This window comes from Tenrec ecaudatus, chromosome 6, assembly GCF_050624435.1.
Source record: "Tenrec ecaudatus isolate mTenEca1 chromosome 6, mTenEca1.hap1, whole genome shotgun sequence".
Classification (NCBI taxonomy): Eukaryota; Metazoa; Chordata; class Mammalia; order Afrosoricida; family Tenrecidae; genus Tenrec; species Tenrec ecaudatus.
Window position 1 is genome coordinate 115,482,526 of NC_134535.1, and position 16,332 is coordinate 115,498,857.

Below are 16,332 nucleotides of genomic sequence, written 5' to 3' on the forward strand. Positions count from 1 at the left end.
AATATTATGGGGACCTGTCCCTCAGTATGGATCTGTACCCTCTACCAGCCATAGTTCATTGGGGGGTTGGGGAAGGAGGTGACAGTGAAGTCTAGTCCTAGATGGAGCTCCTGTTAGCCTGCAGAGGGGACAGGACACATAATCTAGAGTCGTTTTTACCAGCTCAGGTGGTGGCTGAGGTGAGGACACTTGCTTCCAAAGGGAATTGTTTCAGGCCCACAGAGTAGCTGGGGACAGACCGCTGGTTACAGAGGGGGATCTTTCCTGTCCAGAGGTGGGCAGGGTCCTGGCACGGTGTGTTCTACATGTCTACTGAGGCTGAGCTCATGCATCTCCCACCTCAAAGGTGATGTACCTTGATACAGGAGGATGAAGCACCATACTCGGGCACAGTAGGGCCTGTGTAAGGGAAGGCATCACCAGCTGCTAGGTAGGTAAGTGAAAGTGCGATGCGGCCATTCAGGAAGGTGAGGGGCAAAAGGGAAGATCCCCCTTTCTTGTTGCCAGCCACTGGTGTACCAGGCTGCTGTCTCAATCAAATCTTGTTTGCAAAACTTTAAGATGGCCAAGTCATGCCAGGCTAGCCTCCAGGTAACCTTTCTGTGTCACCACTCATTGCTTTGGGGTTTCTTCTCCTAACTGCTATTTCATCCACCTCTCTGTCCTTTCCTCTGAAGCTCAGACTTCCAGAATGACCACCCTGGTCTCTTGTGTCTTTGTTGTAGGAAGTCTGTGACGTGTGTGTCCTGCATCTAGTCAGGTCGAAATGATAGTGTTCTATAGCTTCTTGAACATGTCTTCATTTCATTTAGACTTTATTGTAGGCTTTACTTTCCTTCCTTTTTTGCTATTATGAACTGAAGAAGCCGTGGTGGCCTTGTGGGTTACCCACTGGCTGCTCACCACAAAGTCAACCATTCTAAGCCACCAATTGTTCTGCAGCAGAAAGAAGGCTGTCTGCTCCCAGGAAGATTTAGTCTCGGGACTCCGCAAAAACAGTTTTATGCTGGCTTACAGGGCTGCTATGAGTTAGTATCAAAACAATGGCAGTGAGGGAGTTTACTCAACTGGATGTTTTTTCCAATATCATTACAACCCAGTAATGTTAGGCCTATGTACTTATATAACCTAAACATTATTAATGCTGACATCTTCTATCCAATTGCTTCAAAATTTCCTAGTAAATTAATGATAATATTTCAGTTGATCCTGTTAAGGTTGCTCAAACTAATCCTCAAGGAAGTATAATGGTATACCTTTATTTCTCATATTAATATAATTTATGTTAGGACACAGAACTACTCATGCAATGTCAATGCTGGAAAAGAGATACAATGGATAGTTTATCTCCTCATGATTTTAATAGGCATCTCATTTATTTTGCTACTTGTTTTTTTGTGGGATTATAAGGGAAATCTTTTTTTAAAATCATTTTCTTGGGGGCTCATACAACTCTTATCACAATCCATACATCCATCCATTGTGCCAAGCACATTTGTACATATGTAGCCATCATTGTTTTCAAAGCTTTTTCTTTCTACTTGAGCCCTTAGTATCAGCTCATCTTTTCATTGGTGTATATTTTATTGGGGCTATACTCCTCCCAGAACGGCTCGTCTTCTCCTTACAACCCTTCTGTAAGAGGATGTCCAATTGCTTACAGATTGGCTTTGGGCCTCCACTCCGCCCACATTTCACCCCCCCCTCACCTTACCACCCCCCACATTCACATTATGATTTTTTGCTCTGGGTCTTTGATGCCTGATACCTGATCCCATCAACACCTCATGATCACACAGCCTGGTGTGTTCTTCCATGTGGGCTTTGTTGTTTCTGAGTTAGATGACCACTTGTTTATATTCAAGCCTTTAAGACCCCAGACACTATATCTTTTGATAGCCAAGCACCATCAGCTTTCTTCACCACATTTGCTTATGCACCCACTTTGTCTTCAGCGATTGATCATGTCAGGAAGGTAAGCATCTCAGAGTACAGGGTTATTAGAACAAAGTGTTCTTGTGTTGAAGGAGTAATTGAGTACAGGACCAATGTCCATCTACTTCCCTAATACTAAACCTATAAATATATGTGCATACATCTATTTCCCTACTGTCATATATAAATATATTTACATATGTACATGCCTGTATTTAGATCTCTATAAGTGCCCTTTGTCTCCTAGTCCTTTCCTCTATTTTAAAAGGGGGATCTTAAAGGATATTCTGTATCAAGAAAATGTATATTCCTTACTGTTTTTGAAGATTTAAATATAATTAGGTTAAATTCTAATGAATGCCTCTTAAGCAACTGTTTAGGTCACTTTGTGATTTTTTAAATTGGACTTAACATCATGTATCCAATTAATATATAGTTTAATATTAAATCATCTTTACATATGTAGGATAAACAATATGTGGAAACAATATATTATCCCTTTTGGTATGCTGTGAACCTGTATACCTACTAGATGAAAGGTTTATATATTCTGTTAAATTAAAAATGTATTCAAGAACTAATGTCTCTTGTAGGGATCATCCTTTCTACCATTTTCCATTATTATTGGGAATTTTTTCCTGATAAAATACATGTTGTGTTTTCAAAAACAAATTGTGAAGAATTAAATAATACAACTTCATTCTTATTGGAAAAGCATTCAATATTTCTTGGTTCGATTTTGGCAATCAATATTTCCTAAATAATAATACAATTTACATAAGACTTTTTTTTTAACATCAATGGAGCATAAACTCAAATTGACTGCTATCCAGTTGATCCAAATCATAGGGACCCCAAAGGACATAACAGGACTGTCCACTGTGGGTTTCCAAGACTGTAACTAAGGGAGTAGAAAGCCTCATCTTTCTCCCACAGAGGCAGTTTTGAACTACTGATCTTGTGGTTAGCAGCCCAATGTGTAACCACTAGTATAGCCATAATTAAATACATTTTGCTTTACTCTTTGCCTCTTTTGCTGTATTATAATTAGATTTTCAGCTTTGTTTAATTTGATACATTGTTCTTCTATGAATCTGCTCCTAAAATTAATATATTGATTTTCTGTTTTTATCCTTTTTATTCTCTTCCTCCTAACTTTCCTGTGAATGTTTCCTTCTTTTTCTTATTTCTTGGGTTGAATGAGTCATTCACTTATTTTCATTCTTGAAGCATGAAAACATGAGCATCTTTAAATATGCCTTAGTAGAGATTTATATCTTTAAACCCACTTCTTTAAGTACATTTTCTCATATTCTTTATTTTCTAAATAGTAAGTGATTACAGTTTTGATTTCCTCTTTGATGAATTAACTGTTTAGGAAGAGTATCTTTAATTTCTAGGAATTACAAATGGTTAAACACCAGTTTATTCAAAGGCTGATAAGAATAAGAATTGTAGGCTTTTACTTTTTCATTCCTTTCTTCCTATGTGTCTTCTATAACACTGCTCCCATATTTTCAATCAATTTTATTATGTTTTCATCAGCTAGTGGATAGTAAGGGATTCTATTTGGATTGTATGTTGTGACAATACAACACTAACCTGAAGTCTAATCCTAACTCTAACCCTTAATCTATTCCTAAATCCAACTCTAACCTTAACAACAACTCTAAATCTAACCTAACACTAACGGTAACCCTAAACCTCACCCATTCCTATCCCTTAATGACACCTTAAACCTAACCCCAAAGTTAACCCTAACTCTAACCCTATCATCAAACCTAACCCTAACCTTAACCCTAACCTTCTTATCAAACCTAACTCTAGCCCTAATCCTTAGTCTAAACCTAACCTTAATACTAACACTAATCCTAAATCTAACCCTAATTTTAAACCTAACCCTAAGCCTGACTTAAAGTTCCTTTGGATGATTTTTCCCTTTTTAGCTCTGAATTCAGCTTTGCCTGATATTAGTATTTCCCACTATTTTGTTTTTGTTTTATGAGGCTAACATTTTTATTTACTATAGTTACTATTATTATTTTAGTCTTTCAGGGATTTCTTATAAGCCACATTGATGTGTTCCCATGTTGTTCTTTTTGCCCATCTACTCATCCTCAAATGAAAAGAGTTACTCAGAGGTAATGTTTACCTTCTGAGAGAATATATGGATACATGATAATAGCTGGTCACTTTCCATTTGGGTACTCAGTCTACTGTTAACATGCCCCATTAACACCTAAATACAGCAACAAACTGCTTGGCTGACATACACTGTTAGTCACACCTTTTCTTGGGTTCTTCAACATGCGGATCAAAAAGAGCTATCACAGGCTGCACTTTCAAATACGCATGGCTGTACTGTCCCTCCAGAGGTCATGCCCACCTACAGTGGTTTACTTCTGAGGACTACACTTGTGATGCAGTAGAGCCTGTTTCTGTCCTGTTTTTGTTTCTTCTCTTGTGGTGCTATGGGAGTGGGACACCTTGATATGGTTTTAAAGCACAGGTTCTTGGTGCTTAGCAGTGATAGAGACAGATTTGGTGGGCTTGTTTACCCCCTCCCCACCCACCCCCAAAATGGTAGTTGTGCATTAAGCCAACTAGACATGGTATTCTGGCTAAAACGTACTTTAACTTCTATGATGGGGGAATAGATGGGAGAAAATTACAGAAGATTCCTCTTCATTTAGTCATTTTGTGTTTTTTATAATAATATATGATGTGTGAGTCTCCAGATATGTTTCTCAATTTAGTACCAAAATCCTTAAATTGAGGGCAAATTACTGAATCTCACAGTGGGTTAAATATCGACACCAGGATTCAAATACAGATGACCTAGGAGTTTCAGGGGGGAATTTGGAGCACCCTACTACAATGATTGCACCACACGCATCATTGAGAATATACTAACAAGAGTTACAACAGGGAGCTATTGTAGAGTCTTTTCCTACGTGTATGAAAATAGAGTTCTCTGATTCGTGCTCCATTTTACCCCTCTAAACCTTCTATCTCATTTTATTTTCATCCATAAAAACAAGGAAGCAAGCTTGATGATTCTATAGTCCTTTTTAATCTCTGAAATGGCCTTGATAGTGTTAGGCAAATGGAAACATTTCACTTGGTATCTGTACGGGCTCCATAACAGAGCATGTCTTTTCTATTCATGCATGGGCTCTCTTTCCGCAGCAACTTAGAGTCTCCATTTCCTGAGACGCGAAAAGTTTCTAATTAATGACCCTCAAATGGACAACTAAATGTTGCCTTTAAAAAAAAATGCACTGCCATCATCAATTCTGACTCACAGCGACCCTGTAGGGCAAAATAGGGTTGTTCCTGTGGGTTCCAAGATTATGTCTTTATGGGAGGAAATGATTTATCTTTCTCCTGAGAAGTGGATGGTGGGTTCAAACTACTGACCTTGCAGTTAGCAACCCAACATATAACTCAGCATACCACTGGGGCTCATGAAAATCTGGGTAAGTAAGAACTATTTTCAGGAACTGTGGACAATGGCAAATATTTTGTGAGTACTCTATTAATGATCTAACTCTTGATAGTTATTAGCCAGTTATATTCCTAAATGGAATCAGAGATCACTGAGGGAATGAAAAAAATATGTGTGTATGTATAGCACTTAAGTGACCCAATTACAGTATAAAAGTGATCTCCTTTCATACTATATTTATTCTCGTGTTAATAATCCTCTTGTCTACCCAAACTGAGAAAGGTGTAATGAGTCTCTTTCAAGACATAAAGTCTCCACTATGTCTTCTTTTGCAAGGATGCTCCTGATTTCAATCAGCCACTAGGAATGTCGGATGAAAAATGGCACAAATGTGAATTATGACAATAAAAGTTTATAAGCTACTAAAATAAAGTTATAGTACCTAAGAGCTGAGTCAACTGACAATGTTAAATGGAACATTTTACAACCAGTCCTGGGATAATGATAAAAAAAAGATGGGACATGAAGAAATATCTGACAGGAAATAGGCCCAAGATCAAGCTCCAGCTACAAGATAGTGTGTGAGCTACCTGTACAGGGGGCAGGGGAAGGTGATGATCAAGTGCCTCCTCTGTGTCCAGCCTCTGACATCCATTATCTCTTTTATGTCTCGTAACAATTCATTGCGGGTGGCATCATTGTCATTATCTTAAAACGGAGATATGGAGGCTCAAGTGGTCCAGCTATTTGCCCAACAGCGAAACTATTAAATAATAGAGGCAAGATTTGACTTTTAAAAACTGCCTTTTCCTCAAAGCTCATACTCTTTCTATATCCAGTGCTGTCTCTTTATATAGACAGATAACCTCTGTTTAAATAAATCAAGTTTTTGGTCTCATGAAGAGTCTCTTTATAAGATTAGATGCTAGTTTTTGTCCTATGCTATCAATTCAAATGACACTATATCATGAAGCTCCTATGTAAAATTATAATATTAAATTATAACTGAATAAAGCAAAGTTATGTCACAAAAGATGAGCACAAGAACTGTACCTTAAAAGATATTACTTAAGCAAAAAACATAGAGGCATTATCTGAAGTTTAAATGGGTGATAGGGCAATAATTTTCAATAACCCACTTAAAAATATTTTGTGCATAACCATAAGTTGCCACTACCTTGCTCTAACCATTCTAGCATTGTGCTCTCCTGCACCGACATTCTTTCTGCCCACCACGGAGTTCCCAACAATAAACTCAAGTGCAGTGGCAAGTCCATGGTAATCTGGTGCTGTCTCCTAAAAGGCTTGTCTTTGCTGTAATTGCACAATTTCTTAGAAATATTATGCTATATCTTTAAAGATCTTACAAAATTTATATTCTCCTTCCTCATCTGATTTTGTTATAATATAAAGATAGTCTTTTCAATTACTTATTATGGGCCAAAATTCATGCTCCAAGAAGAATTAGCGTCATGTTAATTCCAACGCATCCCATCGTCTGTGCCGAATCCTCTTACTCCAGCTGGAGAAACACGGTCATAAAATGTTGTAATTGCAGGACATGCAAAGTGCTGATGTGAAATGAAAAAGGACAGAAATATGCTTGGGATATTAATTCAAGAGAAATAAGAAAATAGGATTATTTGAGTAGGTTTTACCAGGATGTCTTGGTTCTTCCTAAAATTAATTGAGATGCTGTTTTACCATATCTTGACCTCTATCCCAGCTCCCCACACTCAACTGTAGTCAAATGTTTCATTCTTAGACACACAAACACACACTAAAAGGGCTAGACAATTCTCCATAAATAGATAATGGGGAAGCATTCAATGAAACATGTAACCTATCCAAATATCAGATGAAAGCCTCATGTCAATATAGTAATAAACCATAAATTTCCTCTGTAATAGAACACAAATTAATAAAATGGGGAATTGGAATTTATAAAATAGCTTTCAACTCAGTACTAGCTTTCATTTATGGACCCAAGGTTATAATGGACACTGCTAATTTTCATGGTTGATCCATAATAATGGTCATTGGGAAGTTAAATGACAGAAGAGAAACAGCTTTAAATTGGAAGTAGCACAATTAATCATGACTGTCATATTTATGCACTTGCTGACTATCAACCTTGATCAGAGCATTTAATTCAAATCCCATTTAAAAGGATTCACAGTCAAAGGAGAGGCCAAGAACCATTTCCTAGTTCAGGAAGCAACCCACAACCCATGCACCAAAGATGACACTGAAGATCAAGTCCGCCGGCACATGGACTGCTTGTTTTTGGTCTTACAACCGTCTTCCCCACTCACTGTATGAAATACTCCAACACACAAAAAAGCAAAGAATTACAAAACATTGGTGTTTGACTGTTTGAAGATGATCAAATTCTGCTCTTATATAACAGTTTGGAAGAAATATTCTACCCATTCATAACTGCCATTGAATTTTATTTTCCTTTGTTAAGATAAATTTTCCCTTTTGAGACATCCTGTGGTACTATCTGTCTATAATGTATTTAGTAATACTAGATCCCATTGTTGTTTTAAAACTATTGTATGAAAATAAGTGTTACACTATGGTTAAACATTCAGCTGCTAATTAAATGGTTGTCGGTCAGAGCTCAATACCTGGTCATGACAAATATTTATCTTTCATTCAATACATAATTACTGAAAAATCCAGATGTGCCATTCATTGTTCTAAAATTGGAAGTGTTCAGATGAGTGAGGTAAACACGGTTCTATCAAATTAATAGCACAATCTAGATGTGTTGGGGTTCTCCAGAGAAGCAAAACCAGGACACTTATGATTTTATATATATTATATATATACAGAACAAAGGAATATAACAGCTAATTAGTCCACACAGCAGTACAGAGGGCTCAGTTCAACGTCCTTCCATGAAAAAGTTAATATACTGGAAGTCCTTCAACTCACGAGGGCTGCTCAGTCCAAGGTCAAGGAAGCAGACAGCTGAGTCTTCTATAGAGCAATGTAGGCAGTCTGGCCACAAGCAGCAAACAGCAGAGTGGGTCACCAAGAGTCAGCCAGATGACAGGATGTGACAGTTCCAAGCTCAAGTGATGTATATACCAGTACTGTGGTGAAGCAGGTCTTGAAGGAACCTCAAGCTCTAGTGACATGATTCCATGGGTTGGGTGTCTCACAGGTAGTATAGCTCACAAGTTGAGGCAGAAAACTAGCTAAGGCAGCCACAAACTGGTCAGATCACCAGAGAGCAAGAGAGAGAAATGTTGGGCTCATCGAACTATTTATCTCTTTGCCCTTCAATCAAACTACGTCCTTATTAATCCCACATGTTCTTACTGGCCAGGTTGGCACAATAAACCTACCTATCACACTAGATAACATTCAGAACCCAGTTCTTCTGATCCTCAAATTATGTTAGGAGCATTTCATTTTTGACCTTCAAAATGTTGATAATATTTGGATGGTATGTTTACCAGTTTACTACTAATTGCAGGAGTAAGTGAATTTTGACAGTGAAGGTTCAGATGAGCTTTGTTGCTTTGTAGATGCTTTTGAAGCAAATAAAACGCTATGAATTGTGGAATGATAAAATATTCACAGAAATTTACATCTCTGCAGTTGAATAACAATTACATTCATTCCTAACAGGCAATTGGTTTCCAAACACATTAAACAAAGGCAATTTAGAAAACTTCTTCTTCTTCCTGGCATCATTAACATTGTTGAACGTCTTGGGACTCTGGAGTGTTTCACAAAGGTAAGTAAGTATGCGGTAGCATGAATAATTTCTGAGTCCATGAAAAATTGGTCTGGGAACCATCACCAAGCCAATGTGACTCCAGTAGGCTATGAACAAATTAACATATTAGAGCAGTTTAACACGTTATGCAGTGCAAGAAATTGAAATTTAGATTTTACTTTTTATATTGATCCTCATAATAAACTAATGCTTTACTCAATTCTAAAAATATACGTTAAAACAGCAGTAAAAAATTATATCGCCACTAAATTTTTGCCACTTTAGCATTAGAAATAGCCAGGTTCTAATTCAAAAGCAATGATTCGCATGAGGAGGTGGAAAGGAACACATCGCTTTTACGAACTGGAAGCTCCATGTTTCAAACCCTGCCAGACCTTATCCGATGTGTCTCTTCATTTGTATCTTTTTTTATGTAACAAAACTACATCCATAAATAGAGCAAAAAACGGAAAGAAACTAGCCAGGTTAATAAGATTGAATGAGTCGTTATCATTAAAAGAAAATATCATTAAACAAATAGTTCCAGAAATTTAATGGAGCTGAAGATTTAGATCCCTTTCGGGCCTCTAAATAGACAGTGCCCATTTCAAGGTCAATAACAAACCCTAAAATCCCATTGTCAGTCACCAGAGATCATTTAATGACTTAATGTTTAATAACTGTCATCAAATCATCACTACCCCATCTCTCCCTCCTTCTCTCCCATTGACATATTCTTTTTAAAAACCATTTTATTGATGTAAATTTCTGCATACCATACAATTCAGTGGTTTAAATATATTTTTTAAGTTTTACAGTCACCACTGTGGTTAATTTTTGATCATGTTTTCACTCCATTATTATTAGCTTTCTGTTTCCCTCCCACTTCCCCTATCCCACTGACATATTGTTAGGTGACAGTGTGCCCTTGCCTAACCTCTCTGCGCTTCTATTTTCAAACATGTAGAGGCAATAATGTCATCCTCTTTTAGGTTTCAGGGGAATTCATTTCATTAAGATTTAAGCTCAATGCTCACTACATAGTAGTGGAATTTTTTTTCAATTCTCTGCATTAAAAGTCATATATTGCCAATTCTCCCTTGCTTGAATCGTTCTTGTACACATCAAATGAATTTCTGTTGGAGCCATCATATGATGGGTCCTGTAGTGGACTGGAGGCGTACAACATTAGTTTCTCACTCACCATGCTTCTGTTCTTTCAGAGCAGTCCTAAGGGGAGGAACCTAAATAACCCCATAGAAGGCAGAATATTAATGACAGAATCAAATCCTGTATGATTTCTGAATCTTTAAATTTCCTACCTTCCAACGTGAGTAAGGAACCAAATTTACAGTCCATAATATACACTCAAACCTGTCATCATAAGACTGATCCCCACTCGTGGCAACACTGTGAAACAGAAGACAACTGGGGTTTCCAAGAGTTCAAGTCTTTACACAAGCAGACAGGAACATCTGTTTAGCATGGAGCAGCTGATGGGTTTCAACGGTCCACCTTTTAGTGAGAAGGCATGCACCTTAACCACTGTGCCACTAGGGTGCCTTCCATAAGACATAACTGCTCTACAATGCCAGTCTTGTCCTTAGGTCAAAAGGCACATTAGAGAAGCAGAGAATCTTACAGAAGGACCCAAAGCAAGTCCTTCAATCCAGAATTGAGTGGCTAATGAAATTTAAGTAACATGCAGGATGCAAATTAGAGTGACATGCAGGGCCTCTTTCCTCTCCATTGATTGACTCCAAACAAACGCAATGCCTACCTGCCAACTCTCATTACCCTCCACCGTCCCTCGTTCTCTGCTTTGGCTCCCATTGTAAGCTCTGCGCTTTATCTTTCATGAATTGGCTTAAAAAATAACCTCTACAGTCAGCCCACTTGTATCTACTCCACAGTTTATCAAATCGACAAACCTGAGCAGGTTGTTTAATCTTGACTAACTTGTTTTGCTTTCCTTTGTAAAATGGAAACGCAATAGTAGTTGCTTCATAAACTTGTTGTGAAAAGGATCAACTGCTCACAAAGGCTAGCAATAACAATAACACCCGTATACTTTCCCTAAGAAGCCCTGGTGGTGCAACACTTAAGTGCGGGACAATTAACTCAAAGGGTGGCAATTGACATTTACCCAGAGGCTCTGACAGTGAATGACCTTGACATCTGCTCCCGTAAAGATTACAGAAAAGAAAACCTGATGGGGTGGTTCTACTCTGTCACATGAGGTGTTTGTGAGCGAAAAATTGACTCAATAATAACAACTTTGCCCTGTGCTCTTCTTCCTTTTTTAATTCCTAAACTCTTGGAAGTAGAGTCAAGGTGGGTATGATTATGTCTCGTGTCAGAGTGAAATCTCATTAAAGTCAAAATCTATTTGCTTATGAAGCTCCTCATTCATTCATTCAACTGTAAGCATTGTTCAAGTTCTACAGAAAAAGAGTTGAGCAGAGTACATGTCTATATGGACATAATATCAACTGATTCTGTTTCTATAATTATTAAGCAAATGAGTTAATATCCATAAGTAAGTGATGGTGGGTGGGATGCAGACAAGGAATAAGATTTTAAAATGAAAAACATCAGACAATGGAGAAACCAGAGATAAGAAAAGACAAAGTGATGAGGTAGTGTTTGTTCAGAAATAAATCTGATTCTTAACAAGTATTCCTCACTTTCTATCTTCTTTTCTCCCAAATTCTTTCAAAGGAAGCAAGAAAGTAGATGAAACAAAGTAGGAAGGGAAGAAGTTAATCCACCATGTTTTGAGCACCCTTCCATCTCAGAAAGGGTGCCCTCATGGTGCAGTGGTTACCTGCTGGGCTACAATCTACTCCTACAATGAGAAGTACAGAATTGTTTTACTTATATACTGATTTTTATTGTCAACTAATAATGAATAAATATGTATTTGATCTCAATACCCATCCAATTTCAATACAATTTTCACCAAGCCCAAAGGTTTGCCTGCTCCTGGACAGATATTGATAGCACAACCATCACTAAAAGAAATATCCCAAGCTCTTCTTTTCTCCAAGATCTTGATTAATTATGAAACCACATCTCCAACAATATACAGTTGGCATTAGCCTGTCGCCATTCATCTGTAAGTTGTTGTACTGCGATGGCTTGTCTGTTGCCATGATGCAAAAGCGCTGCCACTGGGGTTTCAAATGCCAGCAGGGTTTCCCTTGGTGAACAGGTGTCAGCAGAGCTCCGAGACTAATCAGACTCGCTATGGAATGTAGTTTAATACAGCGCTCACAGAGGAGGCTCGCAGGTGGGAAGTCATTCAAAATATGACGAGGAAGAGCCACTTCCTCCCAGGAGTGTCCACCTTAATGATATGAATAGAGGAAGGCTTTCGGGACCTTAACTTGCTGATGAAGCATGACTCAAAATGGAACAAAATAGCTGCAAATGTCCATGAACAAGTAGACTGTGGAACAAACACAGTATGAATCTAAGAAAATTAGAAGTCATCAAAAATGAAATGGAACACAAAGAGGCCATTATCTTAAATTGTAGTGTGCTGGTATTGGTCATTTTGAATCAAACAATCATGTGGCCTACTATGCTTAGAATATCAAATTCCAGAGGAGTGGCATCATATTCATTATCAAATGGAACATTTTAAGATCTAGCTGGAAGCACAAACCATTATAACCATTGTTCAAATTTATTCATCAACCAATAAAGCCAATGATAAACAAATTGAAGAATTCTACCAAGATTTTCAGCCTGAAATGGAAGACACATGCAATCAAGGTACATTGATGATTATTATCAATTGGCATGAAAAAGATGGAAATAAAGAGGAAGGCACAATAGTTGGAAATTGGGTCTTGGTTAATAAAAGTTATTGGTTATTAAAAGTGTATGACCTCAGATCATAGACTTTGTAATACTAGTGATTTCATCATTGCAAATGCCTTCTTTCAATAACTAGACATGTGACTAGACATGTGACTAGACATGTGGTTTTGTCATATAGAATGCACATGATTTCAAGGGACTCCACCTGTGGGGAAAGACAGTGGAGAAACGCAATAGCATTGACCAAAACAAGGTCAAGGGTCCTCTGTGCAACAGACCATCAATTGGTCATATGCATCTGCAAGTTCAAGTTGCACCAGAAGACAGCTAAGTCCTCCATCCAAAATACAACTTTGAGTACATTCCATTTGAATACATCAACCACCTCAAGAACAGATTGAACACATTAGACACTAGAGACTGAAGACTTTATACGTTGTAGGATGACATCATGAGTGTCACATATAAATAAAGCAAATGGTCATTTAAAAGGAAGGAAAAAAGAAAAGGCCAAATTGGATATCAGAAGAGACATTGAAATTTGCTCTTACGCGTAGAGCAAATGGAAGCGGAAAATCAAGTGGGAAAATGATGAAATAAAAGAACTGAAAAGAAATTTCAAAAGGCAGCACAAGAAGACGAAAGCCAAAAGAGAAGAGCGCAGTCAGCATTTCTCAAGAATTGGACAAATCTGCGACACAGGACCTCTCAGCAGAAACGAGGGTGAAGGGAGACGTCGGACAGTGTAAGACATGACAAAATAATAATAATTTATGAATTATCCAGGGTTCATGAGAAAGAGGGAGCGGGGAGGAAGGGGTACAAGCTGATATCAAGAGCTTAAGTGGAGAGCAAATATTGTGAGAATTATGAGGGCAACGAATGTACAAATGTGCTTGGCACAATGGATGTATGTGATGAGTTGTACTTAAGAAAAAGTTGTGCTTTAAAAAAGATGTACTTTTAAAAAGTGTTAAGCAGAGAAAACATCACTTAGAGAACTGAAGTGTGGCTTAGGTAAGTCGTGGTGTTTTATAGGCCTCGTCCGCGTGTGAAAACTGAACCATGAACAAGGAAGACCAGAGAAGAACTGATACTTTTGAATTATACTGTTGGCAAAGAATATTGAAAGTACCATGAATTACCAGAATAAGCTTGGCTTGGAGGAAGTATGACCAGATTGCTCTTTAGAAGAAAGGGTAGTGGGAATTCCTTCACACGCTTTGAAAATGTTATCAGGAAAACAGTTCCTGGAAAAGTGGGGTGGGGAGGGGGAACCTTGCTTAGTAGAATAGAGGGTCAATGACTAACAGGAATACACTCACGGAGATGCATTGGAAAATAGGGTCACTATGAGTCAAATCAACTCTAATGAAGTGAACAACAACGCAGGCCCACTCTCGACCTTGCAATAGTGTGACGCACTCCTACTTTAAGTTCTAGACTAAAGCGAATCTTGTTAGAGTCAAAGCCTCAGCTGGAATTTAGGAATTATCCATGGGTGTTAAAGCAGATCTTACTCTGTCGTAGTCAAAATAACAGCCCCCGCCTCTGCCTATATTAGAATCCTCCTCAATATGACCTAAAAGAGTGTAACAGTGACAGACCCTAACCCAGGGTGGGGACATGCAGTGGCCAGGGAGTTAGTAGCAGGCAGATGAAATATCTTTCCCTTGCTGAAAATTATTAGGAAAATATATCTGTGGGACTTAATATAATCCATCTATACCATATTACATAGTAAAATAGAAAGAAATACCAGGTGTTTCTTATGGAAGGGAGGGTATCTGTGTTTCTAACGTAATACCATTGCCCCTCCAATGTTATACAACACATCACATACATCTGATAGCATTGTACTCGTTTTGAAAAAGATCCCAATAATCTTTTGTGTATAGCTCGGAACAATTATTGAAAAAGAGACAAAATTCAAAGAGAGATGACTAGTGTTATTCAGACAGAATTAACTGTCTCTTACAGTTTTTAAAGGTAAAATTAACTTTTGAAACCTTCACAAATCAAAAATAGATGTCTGTCCCCAGAGACTTACGTGTATCTGATAAAAGTATACTTCTGGGCATATTTTTCGTCATTCCTCCAATATTTATGAAACATTCTGATATGTCAGCTACTGGTCGAGGAACTAAGAATTTTGCGGTGGATAAAGCAGCCATAAATGTTTATCCTCCTGGAACTTACCCAAAAGTGATTAAGAAAAGAATCTGTCAAATCCAGGATTAAAAAGAAGAGTTCTGTTTCCAAACCCGGGTTCACCCGGTGACTCACCATCTGAACCGGAAGCAAATTATTTACCTCTTTGAATTTGATGCTCCAGTCTGTGAAATGGGAACGCCCCTACCCTTCTTGAGCTGTAGTGAGAATGAAGTAAGTTAGGGTGAGTATCGTGCCCCACCATGGGACCTAGTACTTAGAAAGGGCCTGGTATTTAGAATATGCCCAGGAAAGCCACTACTGAGGGAAGCACGGTTCTCAGGTGTTAGACACAGTCAAGAAGTATATCTCTGGAGTTCCTCTTCAACAGTGGTGTTTTCCTCACAGCCTCGGCTGTACATTTCCAAATTCCCAGTCTAGTGTCATGAACCTTTTGCATATCCTAGCCCCTTACGAATTCTCTTACGATGATGGGCTTTCAGATTCTTGGTCGGGGTTGACAGCAGACTCTGCAGGTTCTAACAGCGCCCTCTAATGGTCTGCGTGTGTTGCCCGGATTGGCACTAAAAAGCCTTCTGTCGGTTTATCACCACCCTTCTGGTGAGCAGGGCTCTTAAATAACCCTCACTGCTAGGCCAGCATCGAGGGTTAAAAAGGAAACAAGCACAAGAGGAAAGCAAATGATTTATTAAGTCATCGACATCTGAGCCAAAGAAAAGCTTGCTTGCTTGCTTTTTCAGGTACCATCGTCTAAATCATGCCGAGAACAATAGAAGGAGTGATGTTGAAGAAACACTTCTCCTCCAAGAAAAGTCTCTGGACCTTTATGGCAGTCTACAGGAGTTTTCCTCAAGTATGGATCTCTGGGAGACAGCCCTGTGAAACTGTGCTGGACTCTACCTGTCTTAAGAGCATCGTTTTCCTAGTTGTCTTCCTTCTAATGCTTTACGTATTTTAGTGTAAGGGCCAATATCTATGGAAGAGGTTTTCTGACCATTATGTGCCTACTTTATTTACAAAGACCAATCGTGACTGCTACCGTAAACAATTGTATTTTTCACCCGTATGCTATCTATGCAAATTAATAAAGAGATTTTAACGTGAATACACTCTGATAGAAAATGATCATTTTATATACCATAATTTTCTATAGTATACTTCTATATATGATACTACATTTTTAATGTTATAAAATTTATTGTACAACTCTTCA

General features: G+C 38.1%; 1 protein-coding gene across 1 annotated transcript in view; it reads left to right on the plus strand.

Moving 5' to 3' along the window:
• SLC15A5 (solute carrier family 15 member 5) overlaps positions 1–16,001 on the plus strand; it is an 88,153-nt gene extending 72,152 nt beyond the window's left edge. The window contains exons 8-9 of the mRNA XM_075553076.1: positions 9,029–9,137; positions 15,860–16,001. Of these exons, the coding sequence (XP_075409191.1) occupies positions 9,029–9,137; positions 15,860–16,001 (251 nt within the window). The remainder of the gene's footprint in view (positions 1–9,028; positions 9,138–15,859) is intronic.
• Positions 16,002–16,332: the final 331 nt, after the last annotated feature.